Genomic DNA, 20,443 nt, shown 5'->3' with positions numbered 1-20,443 from the left:
TGTTTCCACCTGGTCTAGAGGCTAAAACTATTTCATTTCATTAAGAAGTGTTATACATAAATATTACATGTTTATTTGAGATTTTATTATGAAATATAGTGAAATAATACTACTGTGTTTGCCGCGCAAATTGTGTTTCCTGGGACTCACCTTATGTTCTGACTGGACAGTTGCATGCTAAATCCATCTTCATCCAGGGTCAACAAAGTTAACAGAGCAGTGACCTTTCACTCTAGCGCCATTCATATGGTACCGAGGCAAACCCCCAAAGAAGGACCGGGAGCACAGAGAACATGTTAATGAGGTTTGAGTTACCTTTTTTGAATGGTGAAAACTGCAACAATGCATACAATGCATTGCATTGAGAACATATGGTTATAAGTTCGAGAAAACAAAGTGAATAAACTTTGCATCTTTCCAAACTAATACAAACTACAGTTGTTTGAACATCGAATAAATACGATTAGCAACTTAGGGCATTCCTTTGGTAATCCTTCCATGTGGATGGAGAGGGATTTGACATACAACCCTCAAGTCAGCCATAGCCCAGGAAGTAGTGCGGGAAACCCAGAAGTAGTATTATTTTGCTATATCTTTTAAATAAAAGTTCAAATAAACATGAACTATTTTAATATAAGACTTCTTATTGAAATATCAAGCATTTTTAGCCTTGTACTATTAAAAACATATAAATATTTATCAAAGAAAAGCAATTGCCTTGTGGACAACACACTCCCAGTTTGGCTTCGCAGGCCACTAATAGCCAACTAAACCAGACAAGTTGGCAACACATTTTTTTGTCAAGCTTACTTTGAAAATTGACTCTGTACAAGCACCTGATCACGTCAAATTGCTCCTTGTGGATTCCAGACACCACAGGAAAGTATTTCAAAGCCTCTGTTGACACACACAGAAGGTACTCTTGACCTTGCATTGGTATGTTCTAAAACACCCCCCACCCCAGTATGGCACCATTCTTCAGGGTAAACTTATCCGGCAGATCAATACAAATGAAAAGACACAACCGTGTAAACAGGGTTTACAATGCATCTCTGCATATCTTGTAGAGGAATTCAACAGTGTAAACACCATAAAGGAGTTTGAAAACAAAGGCAATGGGGTATGAAGAACTCAATCAAGACAACAGCATTGTGAAAGCAACTATACAGTGTAGAGCTAATTTCCTGCCGTATGCATAGTGTTGGGAATGCCATTTTAATGTACTACTTTAATTACTCATTTCCTGAAATACTGTTTTCATGAAGCGCAAATATTCCACTAGACAATGCACAATTGTCTTCACTTTTCTTTTATGTGTGTCTTCAGAAACTGGTGTCCTCATACAGTCACTAAGACAGTGAGTTGCCAGGTGCAGAATGGGACTGTCGTGCAGAGAGTCTACCAGACGTGCCGTTGGCCACAGGGATGTACGGGGGGCAGGTGAGCAGAAGAAACAGACACACTCCAGGGAAAAAGCATGACATGCTGGATGAAACAACCCCCCTTCCTATACACACACAGTCTTTTCCTGATATTTTGTTAAATTTATAGGCCCTTGCATGCATGTAGTTGCCCCAACTATTATGGGTCTGCAGTGACCACTGATCAAGGTTTATTTGCCTAAGCTTTACTATGATGAGCTGAGGTGTCTGATGCATTTACTTTTTGTTTTATTCTAGCTATAGGACGGTTGTCAGACCTTCCTATAAAACGGTGTACCGCACCATGACTTCACTGGAATGGAAATGCTGTCCAGGATTTAGCGGGACTGCCTGTGATGAAGGTAATTCCAGACAGGAAAACAGGACTCCTGCAAACCGGAAATGTTTTCTAAAAGGAAGCACTGCCATTAAAAATCAAGCTAAAGCAAGAGGAATTCCTCTCGGGGATATGGTGATAAAAATGAACAATTGTTATCGTTAATGCTCTGGATATTTAATTATTGGAAGATAAAGGTAATAATTTACCTTGTCGAAATTTGTAATTTAGCAGGTAAAATTACCGTATTTTCAGGACTATAAACCAATCCCAATAGATTTTGAAAGGAAAAAGTATTTTGTACATATATAACCATAAGCCACATGTGCTCATGTGCACCAGCTTTTGGTACCCCTGAAAGCTTTTTTGGAATTTTTATATTGCTCATGTTCTTCCCGACGTGGTTTCCAGCTTTTCATCGCCAATTCCTCAATATGAAGATTTGTTTTAACTCTGGGCAGGCGGATCGATCCAAATATCAAAATAATCCAATAACAAGCAAGTACTTGGATTGGATCATTAATATTGTCCCAGGATTAATACTTAGCTCCTCCACCAATTCCCTCAAACCACTAGTCCTCAATGTAGATGGCGCAGCCCTTCTCTCTCTCACTCAGCACCTTCTGCCACTCTAAGTTTATGGCTGAATGTATGACTGACAGGCACACTTTTGCACCTCTCCATACTTAGCCTCTAGCTGAATCCCACCTGCCAGGCAGAAGAGAGGGCTAAATTTCTGTATGAAACCCTATCAGAAGCTAAAAATGACAGAAGAGTCAAACGATAAGTGCAGCATGGTGTTGATGATTTTTTCAGGTTCAGAAGAGGGACAATGTCAGGTGTAATCTGTGTGGTAAATTGGCCTCCTACTGTGGAAATACCACACATTTATATGAAAAAGCTCACCCCGCAGAGAGCAACCAGCTGCAACCATAAATGTATACACCTTTTTGTTCCTGAACAAAAACATGAAAATCCCAATGACAATGATATACAAAGACAATGAGAGAGAATTGATACTTAATTTGCAAACCCAAACATTTTTACTGCTTAAATTTCTTGAGTTGCCTTTATTGTAATTAAGAAATAAATAATGGCGGGGTGGGTTCAATTTTTCAATGATCATGACATTTTCAGGCGAAATGTGTCTTTATCGATCCATACTACCATTTCTTTACTTGCATCATATCAATACCAGGATTCCCAGTATCGCCCAGCCTTAATTTTAACTTGAAAGCTACATCTATGCTTGTCTTTTTACGTTTTCCATTATGAGGGTCGGTTTGCTAATTGTAATTATGTACAAAGCGCGTTACCATACATTAAACTTATTCCACTGTGTTTTTTTAGTGGTTGTGACTTCTTCCTCGACACAACCTTTCTGACTCTTTCTACTCGAGCGCCGGTGAAAATACATACATTAGCCACATCTCTACATTAGTCGCAGGGTAAAATTGTGCAATGAAAGTTGCAGCTTTTAGTCCGGAAATTAAAGTTGTTTTTTGGGGTGTGGTTTATCTGTATCTGGTTAGGCCTGGGGTCGACAACGTGCTGCTCAGGGGCAGCATACGGCTTTTTATCACTGCCCAGTGGCTCCCTGGCGGCTCCCTTGGCGGCTCCCTGGCGGCTCCGTGGTGCTTTTCCAAAAATGTTCACAAATTGAAAAAGCTACATTTGCGGCAGAGTAGCCGGTTGGAAGTGAGAAAAAATGTGCGGTTCGCATTACTTCTGGAGAAATTAGATGAGCGCAAAAATAGATTTAGGAAGTGGAATGCATCTCCAAACTACACTACTGACACAAGTTGTGTGGCAACCCAGGAGATAGTTCAGCGGGGAAAAACGTTCACCAACGGTAACTACATGAAGCAGTCATTCATCAAGATATCAGAAGACAGATTTGCAGACTTCAAGAATGAAATGAAATGATCTGCATTTATATAGCGCTTTTCAAGTCAATGACTTCCCAAAGCGCTTTACATTGTGCTTCACATTTCCCAATAGTGGCCGTGATCTGTGCAGCCATGTAAGGCGCTAACCTGCTTATTGGGGGTATTGGGGTTTCAGTGTCTTACCCAAGGACACTTCGGCATGTAACACGGACAAGCCGGGATTCGAACTGGGATCCCTTAATCCTAAAACAATCGCTCTACCTCCTGAGCTACTGCTGCCCCAAAAAAGCAAAAATGAAATAATGCAGAAGATTAAAGACAAGCCTCTCTCCACTAAGACATTAAACAAAAAGGACGTTAAAATGGCAAGTAAATCAAGGACATTCAGCGATTTTTTTTTAAATTTTGTCAAAGCAATGAAACATACTGTAATGTATTAATATTGTAATGAAGTTAAACTTGAAGCAGTATCCAACAACAGAGTAGTCACGTGCTGCATCCAACCTAGTCATTTTGATAGTAGGCTAACACTGCTTTAGAAGGCTTATAAAAGGCTTTATATTTTTTGTGGCTTCAAATAATTTTGTTTTTCATGTCTTTTTTTTCTTTGCCCAATATTTTGGGCGGCATACCCCTTGTTAAGGACATAAAAAAGTTATCACCCTTCTAACTTGAAAGGTTAGCATGATAGTTTTGCCATTTGTTACGGCCACAGTAGCTTCTTTAGGTCTGTGCACTCACACAAGTGCATATTGATTTCTTTGGCATGGGCTGTCGGACTGTCTAGGAAGAAGGGTGGAGTAGTTACACTGTACATTTTTTTAGTGGTGCCCTAAGCAGAGTCTGTTTCTCCAACAGCCTGCAGGTGAGCTGCATGTGATTACCAAAATCACAATCCAACCTCACCCAACATAATGCAAAGTTTACCAGCAGACTTTACTTAACAAAAGCAGAAAAGGGAGGAAATGATACAATTAAGTTTTTGCCCAAGGAGATTTCCCTCCAGTTGTCATGGCAGCAGGGGGCTTTTGAGCCAGCAGGGATACCAGGATTAGCCACTTAACTGAGGGCCGTTTTGGGTGGTTCAGATCACAGGCTGCACTGAGTGGAAGTGACAGTCTCCATTCACGGGGGCCTTACTCTCTGGCACCGCCGACGCTATCCAGGGCCACCGGTGCTTTGTTCTACACTCACCATGTGAGCAAAACCGCTGAGAGGACCTCAGAACCTGAGAGTGCGCTACAGCTCGCCTCATTCACAGCTTGAAGCCAAAATAAAAGCCGGCCACACTGGCAAAGCCGCGGTGTGAGCTTGAATCTGATGCCGCAGAGTGAAAGCTGCACGGTGCAAACGGAGTTCAACGAGTCCAAGTTTAAAAAACAAAGCTTGGGACTTCTTAGGAATTGTCACTGTATCGAAATGTCGGTATTGATTTTTTTTCACCTGAACTCAATCCTTTCTTTTAGATAGTTAAAAAATATTACTGTAAAAATTCCAACTGAATTTAACATAGACAGTGGTTCCTCTTCTTACGAGCTTCATTTGTTCCAGGATTGTGCTCTTACCTCAAATTGCTGGTGAAATGAGGAAATATACCCGATATTAAATAATTACAAACGTTTTGCTTGGAAGGAAGAGTGACAGAAATTGCGCACTTATATGTGTTCTCCGTATTTCATCTGTTTAGATAGATAGATAGATAGATAGATAGATAGATAGATAGATAGATAGATAGATAGATAGATAGATAGATAGATAGATAGATAGATAGATAGATAGATAGATAGATAGATAGATAGATAGATAGATAGATAGATAGATAGATAGATAGATAGATAGATAGATTGATTGATTGATTGATTGATTGATTGATTGATTGATAGATAGATACTTTATTCATCCCCTAAGGGAAATTCACATTTCCAGCAGCATCCCTGAACTGAGAACAGTACAATAATAAAGCCAAAAGAATACAATATACAAATACCCAGTGTGACGTGCAAATGCCCACTGTAGCGTGTTATATAGAGTAACTAAATAGTGCTACACAGAATACATATTGCAGTAAGATTCGGTAATATCCAATGTAGGTGGTGTGGTTTAATGTGGGCCTTTACTCTGCCGGGTGGAGTTAAAGAGCCTCATGGCATGAGGAAGAAAAGATCTCTTCAGTCTGTCCGTAGTACAAGACAGTGACAGCAGTTTATTGATAATTTTAAATTGTGTATCGCCGTTTAAATTTTTTGTATGGGAATTTTTTTTAAAAAGACCTACCTAATGCGGATCGTCTAGGTCACTTGTAGCAGACAACAACGTCATTGCAGATTGCTAATATTGTAGCGGTATTCTACATCGTCTGTCTTGCTGTGGGTAAATGGTTGCTGCGTTGTGTTTGTAAGCTTTGTTATCGCTTAATTAGGAGGATTTGCAATAATCAACAAGGGAAGCTATTTGCAATGGTTGACAGGTACGAGATTGAGAGACTGTTGATGATTCATGTTGGTTTAAAATCAGGTAATTGTGTCGTCGTAATCCTGTGCAGTCCTTCGAGACATTTTTGTGATTAAGGGCTATATAAATAAATTTGACTTGACTTTACTTGACTTCATAAGCACTTACTGTACACTTAAATAAACATACTGTAACTTTAAATGACGTAAACAAAAAAAAATTGCAGCATAATTTGTCATGCCTGTCATAGTTTGCATGAGTAAACTGGACGAGCTGATGCTGCCGGTATGCAGTCACAACGCTGAGCAGTCTCAAGCGGTCTCTAAGGGTAGCCACTGAGACTGCTTGTAATCTGGATTTTCCTTCGTATAGTGAGGTGAATCTTTGTTTAAAAATGTGATATCCTAAAGGATAGACCCTTTAATGTTTAACATATCTAAACTTTATCTTCCTTTAATAATGTCTATCACCGACACTTGATACCAGAGTTATGATTTGACGTAAGGATGAAAACCATCAAAGCAATGAGTGAGCCTTATCACAGGAATGCTGGCTGCCTGGCCAACACGGCATACGGGGAATTGTAAATTAGAAGGGCTGTCAAAAGCTCCGCTGCAGGGGGTGTACCCATCAATTTGTATCTCACAGGCATGCAGAGGAGGCTTTGTTTTTTTAGATCAATTTGCGGTAAGTCTGGAAGGCGTTGAGACGCGTTGTCCGTATTAAGCCGCAGAAATGTAATCTGTGTTTTCACAGCTCTGCTTGGCCTTATCAGGGCCATACACACTCAACCAAGTGATTTAAACATAATTTAGTCACTCTTTGAAGAGAGTGGGTTCGCGCATGGATGTTGTGTCGTGTGTACGTCTGCAAAAATGGCAAAATGGATCCTGGGGTTGTACGATTTGTTGTAGGAAAAATGCAGCTGTTTAGGATGATTAGCCACTGTAAAGAGGCAGTTTTTAGTATCTATGTATTGGGGAGGATGAGGCTGAAGTGAATAACTCCCACTCCTCATGACAGCAAAGCAATGAAAATCCTAAAATCACAATTAATCCTTCAGTCAAATGTCAGATTCTCTCTGTGTTTCCAACCTTTCCATATTGGGTTTGGCTTCATGTCATATGAGCCGCATTACCGCACCAATAGTCTTAATGTACTTCTGAAATCTACTGAGACACTCAAAACATTGAGATAGGCAGCTGCATAAACGCCGCACAGCAGCTAATCGTCATTGTGTCAACGGCAAATGCAACATCGAGTGTTGAGTCCCAAATTGGAAGCAGCTGAGAGTGAGGTGGAGCGGCCTCGGTGCGCCAGATAAGCAAGCAGTCTTCGCTGGCCCACCGGGAATCTCTCACGGGAAGTGTCTGGATTGTTATTAAATTAACAGATCCACCGCTAAGAAACCAAAGGTATCGTTTTAGACTGTCAGTAGAAATGAGCATTTCAGTGAACCCTCCAGCACTTCCCAAACCCACCAGCAAAAGATCTCATGTTAAACTGACACTTTAATCAAACCATGCAGTGTTTTCTTTGCATTCTACTCATTTAACGCCAGACGATTCTCTCAAATGGAAGGCGTCGGTGCCAACCAATTTCTGATTTTTTGACTTGTTTTTAAGGCCTATAGAAAATGTGGTTCAGTAGCCATTTAGTCATAGGACATATCAAAAGAGAGCTTTAACACTCGTCTTTTATCAGAAAGAAAAGTATGTTTATAGCTGTTACGACTGTTTAGTAAACAACAGTTGAAAATGCCGGTTTCCAAGAAAACTTCAGAGAAAAACATGCATCGAAAAAAAAAACTTTCACTTTGGTGCTTTTTATGCATTTGTGATACCTCTAAAATCTAAACAATGCTTTCCATAAACACAAAAGCACTTAGCTTGCAAAATGATATTTTATTGCAAGAACACTGAACTGATGCAAAAAATATGCATTAGAGATTCATGGACCTTTGGTCACCATGGGGGTAGCGTTCCCTCTGGCAACTGCGTTCCTGTGAACGTGCACAAAACATCATCGCTCTCTGACCAGACGATGACGAATGGACTTCATCATCTTGTTTTGAATGGAATATGCTCTGTTGAGGAGTTATAACTGCCTGTTACTAATCATCCATATCTTCTTTATTCTCACCACACTGCTTCAGTACTTGCTACGTGGGGCAGCACTCCCAACACTCTGTTTTGCCAAGAAAATGAAGAAACACTAGGAAGTTGGGCTACCTCAGTGTGTGGACAAAGATCTGATCAAAACCACTACTGCCATATAATGGTGATTGATCATACTGAAATCATTCCCAGAGGCCTAAAACTTACTGATAAGAAGCGTCAAATCCTTTATAATGTATTTCTTAAATAAAATGAGAAGAACGTATTCTTACGTTTTGGCACTGAGGGACAATGCTTCTAAAAACGTATTCATATGTCATGGCATTGAATAAGTTAAACACCGTGATAGTAATCTAATTTTTTTCAAAGTTGCTTAGTGCCAACCTAATCCCAAAATGTGCATGTGCAACTGAATTATGTTAGATTAATATTTGCTCCTTGATTAAGTCTATTTTTAGCAATTTAAGAAATGATCAAGCTGTCTACTAAAATGTATATCTGTAAAATAGATTTCATCAGTTTGTTCGACACTTAAAGGCACAGCACGTTAAAAAACGAAAAGAAAGATTTTATCGATTTTACGTGACATAGAAACTTTCCAGGTCAGCCTGCTTTGAATCTGAGCTAGGTTTTATGTATCTGGCTCTAAAGATGGAAGCAGCAATTGCTCTGACTGATTTTATTCTGTTATTATTCCCTAAGGTTTTCTCATAGGGCCTCATTCCAATCCAGTTTTTTCCTCCCGGTTAAAAAGAAGGTAGCCCTCATGAGCTGTGCTGAACAAAAAAAATAGATCTACAATAGTCTCAAAAACACTCAGGTGGGAGGAGGGAAAACTTCTGTTTTGATATGCACAATCAATTAGGAGTGCTTCATATAAAACAATGAGAACGAAAAATGATTTAGACTTCCGGAAAATGTGTCATATGTTTAAAACAAACTAATAATTGGGTCGTTTTCTGAGTTTGTCACGGGTGCCCATTGCCCTCACTTGGGTCCGGCCGTTTACTGATTGGCTTCCCTCCTATTTAAACTCAGTGCTCTCATTCACTCAGTCTGTCAACAAACTTCTGCACATGCAAGACTTGTATTTTGACTCCCTTCGGTATCCTCCTCGTGCATCCAGTATCCGGAATCGATCCCGTCTGTCCCGTCCTGTCCGGTATCTTGCTCGTGTATTCAGTATCTGGTATCGACCCCGTCTCTTCCGTCCTGTCCGGTATTTGCTCGTGTATCCTGTATTTGATATCGATCCTGTCTGTCCTGTCTGGTTTCAATCTTGTCTGCCTCTAGCTTCCTGTTTTAAAACCAACTAAACATTAAGTCGCTTTCTGTTTTTATTGTCATATGACACATTTACTTATCCAAGAGACTTCACAATAAATATGAAACACTTTCTGTTCTGCTGTATTAGTGGCTTTCTACACACCACTAGTTTTCACAATGCATCTGCTTGTTTGGCAACCATCTAAGCTCATAAACAAACTTTGTAAAATGTCTGCGGGGCCTAGTGTTGCTTCTAAGTGGGTGGGATAATCTGGAGTCAACCTTGAAGCCTCCGCTCCCATGTACTCTCGACCACAAACAAGCCACATCACACAGATTTTGTTGCGGTTTGTAGTGGTGACATCATTTATGGACTCTCAATCGCCGACCTCCCAAAGTATCTCCTCAGCCCCCCACCCCCTGGTTTCTTTCACCTCTTCCCAACCAAGCTTTGGATATGACTGTTGCAACTGCTGAAGCTGTGAGTTATTTGCTGTTTTGCTTTAATGTCTGTTTCCATCTGTTCACGTGGCGTCTCATTTGATGCTGAGTGGGGAGCAAGAATGAGAAGAGTGGTGGTGATGGTAGAGATTAGTTCTGGACAAGGAGCTAGAAAAACTGCGTTGTCGCCATGTGCTTTGCCTGCTCAGCTTTGAGTTTTCTTCAATAAAAAAATAAATGATCTCAAAAGAGGGGCCAGAACAGAGGAGAGTGCAGCATAACTATGTCTCTTAAACTTAAATGGAAGTTTTGCATAGTTAAACTGCAGTGTTCTAGCATTTTCCAAGTGAAGGCTTTGAACAGGATAATACTACTCCAAAAACACAAAATTGGTACCTACCCATTACTTCATCATTTTGACCCATTTTTCTGGGTCATTTTACTCAAATTGACCCAGACTTTATAGTATACAATTAATTTGATTCGGTGGTGCTATTTTAAACATAAATAGATTTTTGTAGAATCCTCTAGTACAACAAACCTGCAACATTACCAAATTTTTGTTTGGATTTTTTCTTTGGGTGGGGGGGAAACGCAGGACGATGGGTCAAAGCAACCCGCGTATTGGATTGGTCCATTTTTGATCCACTCTTAGGTTATTTTTGACCCAAGTGTTTTTAGAGTGTATGGCACAATACAATCAGAAATATGAGAGAAGCAAGACCATGGAAACCTTTGTATTTTAGTATCAATTTCTTTACGTCACATCTTAAATAGACTGGGGGCCAAGCTAAGATCTAAGCACTTTAATCAAACTTCTTTGTCATTTTTTAAAGTCGAGCTCCAGCATTTTCTAGCCTTTGCTAGAAGGATAGACCAGAGAAAGATACATCATAGTAATGCAAGCGAGATGTAACAAACGCATTAATTTCAGCATCACTTTCAGACAACATCTGGTGACTTCTCAAAATATTGCGCGGATGAAAAAAACTATTCCGGTAACCTTTTTCTCATGTAACTGTAATGACAGATTAGAGTCAAATATCGCACCAAGATTTCTAAATGAGTAATTCTGGGTGATATGACATAAATCAAGGTCCAGAGCACTGTTTAAAAACAGGTCACGACAATGAGGTGGACCAGCAATCAACATCAATTTTTGTTCATGTTTAAGGTGCAAAAAAATTAAATTAAATTCTTTTTTTATCTATGGTAGGCAAGAATGCGAATTTCCACAACCATTCGGAGCGGTTGTCTCCAATCATAAATACAATTGAGTGTCATCCGCATAGCGATGAAAACGAATATTATACTTGCGTGTAATGTCACCAAGCGAAAGCACATCACTGAAAAGAGTGGTGCCAAGTACTGAGCCGTGTGGAAAGCCACAGGCGACATAAAAAAGCTCAGGGCTCGCATTGCCATGACTTATATAATGCATGCTGTCTGAGAGGTAGGACCTAAACAATGAGTGTACAGTTGAGAGACCAATTCATTTTTCCAAAAGCTCCAGTGATATGTCGTGGTCATCGAAAATCTTGACATCACAAATGGTCCCAGTTCAAATTGTACGATTTTAAAAGATTTCCACTCTGCTAGATTGCCTGTTGTACGAATTACAGTCCTTGCAATAATGCAACACGCAAGGCATGCCCCATTAAGAAAATTGTTTCTACTTTGCTTTTTAAGCATTTCCTCAGATCACGTCCTTTTTACTTGTGCAGTCAGGCATCCATGTGCAAGTTGGCAGCGCAGCGTCTACGATCTACTGTAGTTTGCAGAGCCCGGCACTTTCTGGCATCTTTGTCCTTTGAGGCACATCTTGTTCTGATTACCTCGAGGGAGCGTTTTGCACTTTGAGCGTTTGTGGCCCACATCAGGAGGACTTAGTTGTATTACTGCTAAGACAATGTTGGGGGGCCTAGAAGGGTGAGATCATTAACTACAGGACGTACCCTTGAACCTCTAAACCCAGGCCTGCATTCCGCCTTTTCCACTGCCCTCATGGGACTCGTACAAGGGGGGTTGCAGCAGGAGTGTTGTTTTGGTTGGACCTACGCCACGTCTACGACGTGCAGCGGCCATTGTGTATGATGACCTCCCGCGCGCCTATCAGCACCATAAAAAGTCCAGCGAGTGTCAGCCGGTTGCTGCATCCTGAGATGGTGGTCACAACCTTTCGTTGTGAGGTCACAGTACGCCGTAAAGTTGAACACACATACACATGAATAAATGACCCTCGGTGACTCATTTAGTTGGAGTAGAATTGGGCTGGGGGTTGTCCAACTGAAGAAATAAGGACAGGTTTTGCTACATATAAACCAGCTGCATTTGTTTTCACTGACAGATTGGCAATGAATTGTGGAAAACATGCCAGAATTTGTGGACTGTCCAGTTGACAAACCCATTCATGGAAAGGGATCATGTCATGCACAATTATTTCTTCTGGCAGACCGTCAGGTTCTGTCAAAGTGTCTCAGAGATACTGCGTAGCGCATACAATATATCATATAACTTAATCCATGATGTTCCAATGCTGTAAGTAAATAATTACAGGAAAACACAATTGAAATCTTAAAATCTTTAATTTTTAAAAAAATATTTGCTTGGATCGGTCAGGCTGTTTTTGATTATTGCAAGACAGTCAATGTGACTGTTACCTTGCAGCTGCATCAAAGTCAATCTGAAATTATATCCTAAACTTGGACAAGGCCCATCCATCTGTTATCAGCACTGCTTATCCTCAGTAGGGTCACGGGGGTGCTGGAGCCCATCCCAATTATCTCCCGGCAGTGGGGAGGGGACACCCTGAACTGGTTGACAGCCAGTCGCAGGGCACACAGGAACAGACAACTCACTTGCTCATTCATACCTAGGGACAATTTGAACTGGCCAATCAACCTGAAATGCATGTTTTTGTAATGTGTGAGGAAACCAGAGTGCCTGGAAGAAACCCACGCGAGCATGGGGAACACATGCAAACTCTGCACAGGAAGGCTGTTAGCTGGATTTGAACCCGTGACCTCAGAACATGCTAACCACTCAGCCGTCCGAAATCTTCAAATGTTACAAGCCTCATTAGATTCTGGTCTGAAAAAAATTGTTAAGCTTTTGTAATCCAGACGAAAAAAAATCCACGATCAGATTACCTCTAACTGGCTTTGACTTATTCTCATCAAATTTGATAATATCTTTCATTTTCATATCCAGGCCTGACATATTGACGACATAATTTAATGAAGCTGTTTTGAAGTCAAAAACTTAAAATACAGAGAAGGATACGCGTCCTAAGCACCCAAGCGGCCTTAAGTATCATTGCTTATCCTTAGCTAAGTCCTTTAATATGAACCCTTCATGTTTTCTTTCAAACGACATGAGTGACTAGAGTAAACAAAGAGTAATTAACAGAGTGTTATTAGCTATCCGGCCAGATTGGCCCCGACCTCAATACAAAGCAGGATTACAGTCTGGTCTTAAATTCAGAGCACTTGATTTATTCCTTCCCTGCGTGAGCTTAAAGCACGAGAACTGGGGCTGTAGTTCCGGCCTGTTCTAAATTGGGAATGTTATCACGCCACGGGTGCCAAGTTCTATTGTGATAAAGGTTTTTGGACAGGAGTACTCACACTTTTTCAGCATGCAAGCTACATTCAAAATGACCAGATCAAAATGATCCACTCAGCTCAAAAAAAGGGAGATTCAAGAGCAGTCTATCATTTAAAAAAAACCTTCCAACTCGTGTGATTGAATGCTCACATATTTTCTCAATGCTTCCCTGAATAAATCAAATGTGTCCAATCAATATCAAAATTCTGTATTAGAATAGTCAGATTGTCAACTCCATGACTCAATTTATGTCATTATTATTTTTTTTACCAATGTTTTTGTCCAATGATATTCTTTGGAGAAATAAGTTACACTGTACTGCTGTAGTGCAGATCAATTAATGGGAAAATATTAAATAATCTGTGCTTAACCTAGACAAGGCAGTACTTACATGTGTGGTTTAAAGATGAGATTCCATCATCTACTTAAATAATAAATGAATTGACATTATTTTTCCTTGATTTGTAAGACATTTTGAGAAACTGCATTGTCATTCATTTTACGATACATAAATGTAAATATTATATTTCATTTTAACGCCTAATGATTAGGGGTTCATGTGATCAATATTGAATATTGATTAAATTGTTAGTAAAAAAATACAATTTTAAAAACATTCATAAATGTAATTACACCTTTCATCGACAAAATTTGGAGTTTTCTAATCTGTTTCTGCAGCATGAGCGGTCTCGTCAGAGGCTGCAGATCCTCTTTTGCACGCCTTGGGGTAGCTTTCTGAGGCCTGAAAACAACTAATGGCTTAAATATTGTAAGTGCTTAAATCGCACATCTAGGGTCAGGAACAAGGTGGAAAGCAATAAAAAAAGCTGACCGACAATTTGGAATATCTTAGTATTTAAGTATTGAAATATAATCAACATCACGATTCAGATTTGTTTAATGCCAGCAGAGAAGGCCTTGCAGGCCCTCACGGCCCACCAATAAAATCAATTTTAAAATGACGTCACTAGTAACGGTTACTAATTACTCCTTTACAGAACCACGTCCAACACTGGTACTCACAGTGTTCATTTGTCTTTGAGTTGTACTGGTATACCAGCAACTATCTTCTGGGTCAATGATTGATTCCTCAGGAGATGAGCAATGTTCCCTCTAATTTTCCACGGGTCTGAACGTTCACACAAAGTCGGTGAGCAACGCTTGAAACAACAGTGAGCAACAGCAATCCCAAGTGTGGCAAGATAATTAATCATCAAACATGTCCAAAACTTGACATCAAGTTACTTTTGCTGAGTTTCTGGCAATGCAAAATTATTTTTCTCTTTTAAGTGAATTGACTTGTACTATTGCAAAGGTTTTACGGCCTACAAACGTCGCTTGTTCTTACAATTCTTTCACAGTACAGTGGAACCTCGGTTTTCGAACGCCTCTCAGTTCGGACAAATCGGTGTTCGACCAAAAATTTCGAGAAATTCTTGCTTCGCTGTTCGGTCAAAAAATCGGAGTTCGAACGCCGGTACGCTAGGGTGCGATGCTGAGCGGCGCACGGGTGTTTTAGCCCCTAATTATGCCCTCGGAGAAGGTCGGTGCACGCAGGACAGGTTAAAAAAAACAAGTTTTTCGTCCAACTATTGCCTTTAAGAAAGACATAATAGCTAAATATGAAAGAGGTGTACGAATTTCCGATCTTGCTAGTGAATACAGCGTGGCTAAATCTACTATCAGTACGATAGTAAAGAATAAGGAGGCTGTGAAATCGAGTGATGCGGCTAAGGAAGTTAGCGCTATAAGCAAGCAACTGCAGCAAGTTTTGGAAGAGGTTGAAAAACTTTTGATGATTTTTCTCTCCCCACCGTCCACCACAAAGGTAAGAAATCCTATTCATAATTCTTTTTTTTTTTTACATGTTCATAATCTTTTGTACGGAAGATTACGCTAACGCGAACGTACGATTAGCCTGGGTTAGCTTCATGTTTACGTTCTTGCTAAACATTTAGGGTGTTGGAACGGATTAAAACAATTTTACATTACTTTTAATGGGAAAAACGATTTTCCGTGATCGACCAAATCGGTTTTCGAACAGGGTTCTGGAACGGATTATGGTCGAGAACCGAGGTTCCATTGTATATCCATGTCTTTTTATTTCCTGATATAGTTTGTCGCATAATATTAACATTTTTGGGGGCTTATTTAGTCAGGTGTAAGATACAGAACTGTACTTAATCACATTTTTTAGTGGAAGTACAATGTTGGCAACAAGATTCACTTGATATAATTGGAAATTATTTGAATGCAACACAAACTTTTTTTTCTTTTTTCTGTGTTTTTTTTTCTACTTTTTTTTTAATTCCTTTTAAAGAAATCTCATTGTGTTTATTTTTTCTCAGCTGTTACTTTTTTCTTTTTGTTCTCTATTTACTTTTTTCCTACATTGCTTTCTTTTCTTTTTTCTGGCTTTTTTCTAAATTTGTTCTCTTCCTTTTGTTTCTTTTTTTCTCAGCTTTTCACTACTTTTTCATTTTGGTATTTTTTTTTCTTTTTTGTTCTATTCCCCCATTCTTTTAAGTCATTTTTTGCATAATTTTACATAATATTTGGTCATGTTTGGATTAAAGAAGCAAAAACAACCTGAAGAGCCGTTTAGGACCCGAAAGAGCCGGTTGCTTTTAGTGAGCCGAGCTGAAGAAGCCGGTGCCCGACAAACTCTACTAACTTTACTCAACTTCGTTCTGCTTTGACTCGACTTCAAAATACCGCATTTAGGACACAACGTCAGGGGAACCTTCATGCACTGTAACTTAGACTTAAGTCGCTTCTTAATTAGTAATTTTGACCCCTCATTTTTGTGCGCTGGCTAGATTGTCTTGTGCACTGAGAATGTGCGAGCAGTGCGCAATTGCGCACGCGCGCAGCTTAGAGGGAACACTGGAGAGAGTAAATACAGCTTGACCTAAAGTAGCTTTGGATTGTCAGCGAATCAAACCAGAGACAGTTCTCTCAACATTTCTAAAGATTTCTAGGGATAGCACGAAAAAAGTATTCGTATTAAGAAGGAAATCCACAGTCACCATGGTTTCCTACAGTTTGGTGTAATGTCTTAACCTCATTTTGGCTTCTAAACTTATTTCGGTAGCCAAAATGGATTCTGTCAGGATTGAAATATCTCAAAGGGTCACGGGAAGTTTCATTAAGGACTTCTCACTACAGATGTTTATTATGTATCTTGTATATCTTATTTTTTGTATTTTTAAATCTGACCTGGGCACTCACTGTCTCTAGTGTGTATTACACGTTGTGAAAACAAATGATTCCTATATTCTGTAGAATTCCTGTTGTAAGTGGGGAAGAGGCGCACATAATTTAGACAGCCAACACTTGACACTTCAATGACACTCTTGTGACATAATCTCAATTTACAAAATGTCACACGAGGCTTTGCATGAGAGAAAATGTTGCAGTCGCTTGCCTGACAAACTGTAGATAAATTGGAATGACAAAGTAGTTAAGGAGCCAGCAGCTCTCTGGCTTCTATGTAGCTTGCTGACAGCTCAAGGCTGAGATTTAAGTAAATGTTGGACGGAGATCTCTGTGTCTTTCATCTCCCAGGTTACACATCAATCTAATGTTTAATTGTCTATTGGCATTAATAATTGAATTTAGATTGGTTTATTGAGGAGGAAGATGGTAATATGGGTATATCTATGATCAGATGAATTTATTAAAACAGAATAAATAGAATAACAGGCACTGAATGAATTGATACAATGTTAGGAGATGAAATAGCTGAATGGATGAACAGATAGAGACATTAGTGAGTGATTGTGGAAAAAAAAATGTTTTCTAGAAAAAAACTAGATAGTAAATGTAGTTGTTGGAGAGTTGATTCATGAATGACAAGCTGGGATGCTGGGCATTCTCCCTGGGCGAGGTTGTTGGGGTTGCTGGTGAGCCGAGCCGAAAGTGCAGCTTCCTGAAAACCCGACTGAATCCCCATCACTGATTGCTTGTCCGAAAATTATCCGACATAATTAACTCACAAGCTGAACAACCTCTACTGCCTGGCACTCTTATCCCTTTGTGGCCCAGTAACAGCTTACAGAAGAACGGCTTCCCGCTGCACTGTAAAACAAGCGCCGCCGGAGCGAGTGGCTAAGTCAAGTCAAGTTTATTTGTATAGCTCTTAATCACAAACGTCTCAAACGGCTGTCTGGAAAATACACAGACCAACATAAAATATAGGTATTGACAGAGTTTTTAGAAATTCCTCAAGCTCACAATATCCCTAAACATGATCTCATATGAAAAAAAGCCGCCCCGCCTCACCAGCTCTCACCACCATTTAGCGAAGTCTATACATTGTACTGGCTCGGTCCAACAGGCAACGTCCCCACACGTCCCAGCAAACCAATAGAATGCTCGGCAATGCTGTGCTTCATGTTACGTTTCAAATAGTAGAAGTATATCAAGCACCCAAAAAACAGAACAGGACGTCATAGGACAGGATTTGTTGAAATTATGATACTAAGTTTAAGCGTGGTCCGAAGGAAGTCTGATGAAGGGGGTGCTGAACGATTATGGGGATGGAAACACTAGTCTTCAGCAAAGAAGGAGTCTAGGAGCAAGAGGAGAGGCAACAGGTTAGCACGTGGATTACCTTCAACTAGCCTCAGATGATAAACATTTAAGCACACTTGTCTCCAGCAGCTTTTGAATTCTGCAGCCTTGATGAAAGCGGCTACAGCTAGGTTGATTGTGATCATCCCCACCTCTGCTGGCTGAGGTGCAAGTTTGGCCCAGCATTGAGGACGAGGAACAGGGACCCCTGTCTTGGCATGGACGTAGCATAACACCACGTTTATCAATTGTGATGGTATTTATCGGGGGTGCCTTGACACAAAACCTAAAGAACAGGCCTAAAAACAATTGTGTCAATTTTGACGAAAATCGGTTTTGGTGTTTCGGAGCCTATTAGCCACATACAAACACACACACACAGACGCATGCGCGCAAATTTGGATTTATAAAGTTTATAAGGTTTATGATTGGCCGGTCCAAATTGTTCCTAGGTGTGAATGAGCGAGCGAATTGTCTGTCCCCGTGTGCCCTGCGACTGGCTGGCAACCAGTTCAGGGTGTCCCCTGCCCACTGCCCGGAGATGGCTGGAATGGCTCCAGGACCCCGGCGACCCTACTGAGGATAAGCGGTACAGATAATGGATGGATGGATGGTTAGATTAGAATAAATCAGATTAGATTAGATTTGACTATTGCTCATGCAGTATTGACTCTTTGACCTTATGTGGTAAAAGATTGTTTACTCAATTTCTAAGCTTATCCCATTGTAGATGATATTAGTGAAAATACAGGGCTTTAAAACCGAATTTTTTTTTGTACAGTATCCTAGTTGTCGTGAAGTCTAATACAATTGTAGCAGAGTTTTAAATGTTTATCTACACCAAATTTCTTCCTGAGCTTAAGTTTGTGGCACAGGGACAGCATAGTAAGAGTAAGAAACGTTTTTAAGTATTAAACTCTGTCTAGTATGAGCTAGGAGAAAAATTATCATTCAGTTTGAAACCAAATGTACGATGACTATGTCGCATGTTTGCATTTTATGCACTGTACACAACACAGTCTGATAAAAACACACACTTATGTATGTCACACAAACACTCTTGGGTGAAGCTTACGTAGCTGATAGTCCAAATATTTTATCTTTGTCAGTGTTATGTATGTCACCACCAACCGCCTTGACTTTGACTTTGTTAGCAATTAATAGCAAGTCTCTTGGAAAGTGTCATGAACTTCAGTAAATATATGTCCACCCTTGAAACTCTCCAAAAGACGGCCCCCTTTCTTCCTATCGCTGTGAAGCTTTAATAAATTATTTTGACGTTGTTGACTTACTACAAATGCTTACTCCAAAATTACGTTTGTTCTATTGAAATAACAAAATTTTCAGTACAACTCAGTTGTAATTGGTTCCAAATGCAGTATTTTTCTTTACGCAAGCTGAAGGAGGAAACTGTTAACTTTGTTTGTGTTAAAAAAAGACCTCACATGACATGATCTGCGGAAAAGGTTGCACCTCCCACTCAAGCAGCACACATCGCTGGCTGGGGTCAGCTTTAATCACCTCTCCTCCCAAGTCCTCCCAAATAAAATGAGAAAATTACGGGGTTTTTTTTCAGGGATCTGTCCTGTACATCACGTTCACTGGTCTGATGTACAGCTTTGTGCTAAAAGTCAGTCTAGAAAATGCATTTGACAGTAAATCTGCAACAAGTAATGGCTGGAATGTGATAGGTTAACGGCTTAAGTATGAAAAATGTATCTGGAAGGAGTACAACCAGAGTAAAAGCAATGAAATGAAGCTGACAGACAAGTTGGAATTATTTGATAACTATTCATTAACAAAATATAACATCACAAGATTCAGACGGTTGTTAGGCCAGCAGAGAAGACCTGGCAGGCCCTGATGGCCAACCCCTGTTGAAATCATTGAATGTATTTTGATTCCTTTTGGGGACTAATGGAAATGGAGACATAGTTAGTAAGTGCAGAACTGATTCCATTTTTTTTATTTACACAAACACAAAACATAGCCAACTTTTTGTCAGCCAGCCACATTTACCTGTCATGCCATAATATTATACAGTTTAGCCATGATAGAAAATTTGGAGGGGTATTTCTGTTTTAAAACATACCTACCAGGTATGTTTACCGTTTTGTGAACAATTGCCCTTAGCCACAATTTTGTGATATAGACAAATACTTTGATTGCATTATTCCAAATAAACGGACATCCATCCATCATTTATCTGCACCGCTTATTCTCAGTAGGGTCGCGGGGGTACTGGAGCCCATCCCAGCTAACTTCGGGCAGTGGGCATGGGACACCCTGAACTGGTTGCCAGACAGTCGCAGGGCACACAGGGACAGACAATTCGCTCGC

At 40.0% G+C, this 20,443-nt stretch overlaps 1 protein-coding gene across 3 annotated transcripts in view; it reads left to right on the top strand.

The window, feature by feature from the left end:
- Positions 1–20,443, top strand: part of emid1 (EMI domain containing 1) — a 99,282-nt gene that overhangs the window by 20,356 nt on the left and 58,483 nt on the right. For all 3 annotated transcript variants that reach the window (XM_088335854.1, XM_088335851.1, XM_088335853.1), the window contains exons 2-3: positions 1,327–1,440; positions 1,680–1,783. In XM_088335854.1, coding sequence (XP_088191980.1) covers positions 1,327–1,440; positions 1,680–1,783 — 218 coding nt within the window. The remainder of the gene's footprint in view (positions 1–1,326; positions 1,441–1,679; positions 1,784–20,443) is intronic.

Source organism: Urocampus carinirostris, chromosome 5, assembly GCF_059441175.1.
Source record: "Urocampus carinirostris isolate Australia breed hairy pipefish chromosome 5, RoL_Ucar_1.0, whole genome shotgun sequence".
Classification (NCBI taxonomy): Eukaryota; Metazoa; Chordata; class Actinopteri; order Syngnathiformes; family Syngnathidae; genus Urocampus; species Urocampus carinirostris.
This window is presented reverse-complemented; position numbering and strand designations above follow the sequence as displayed.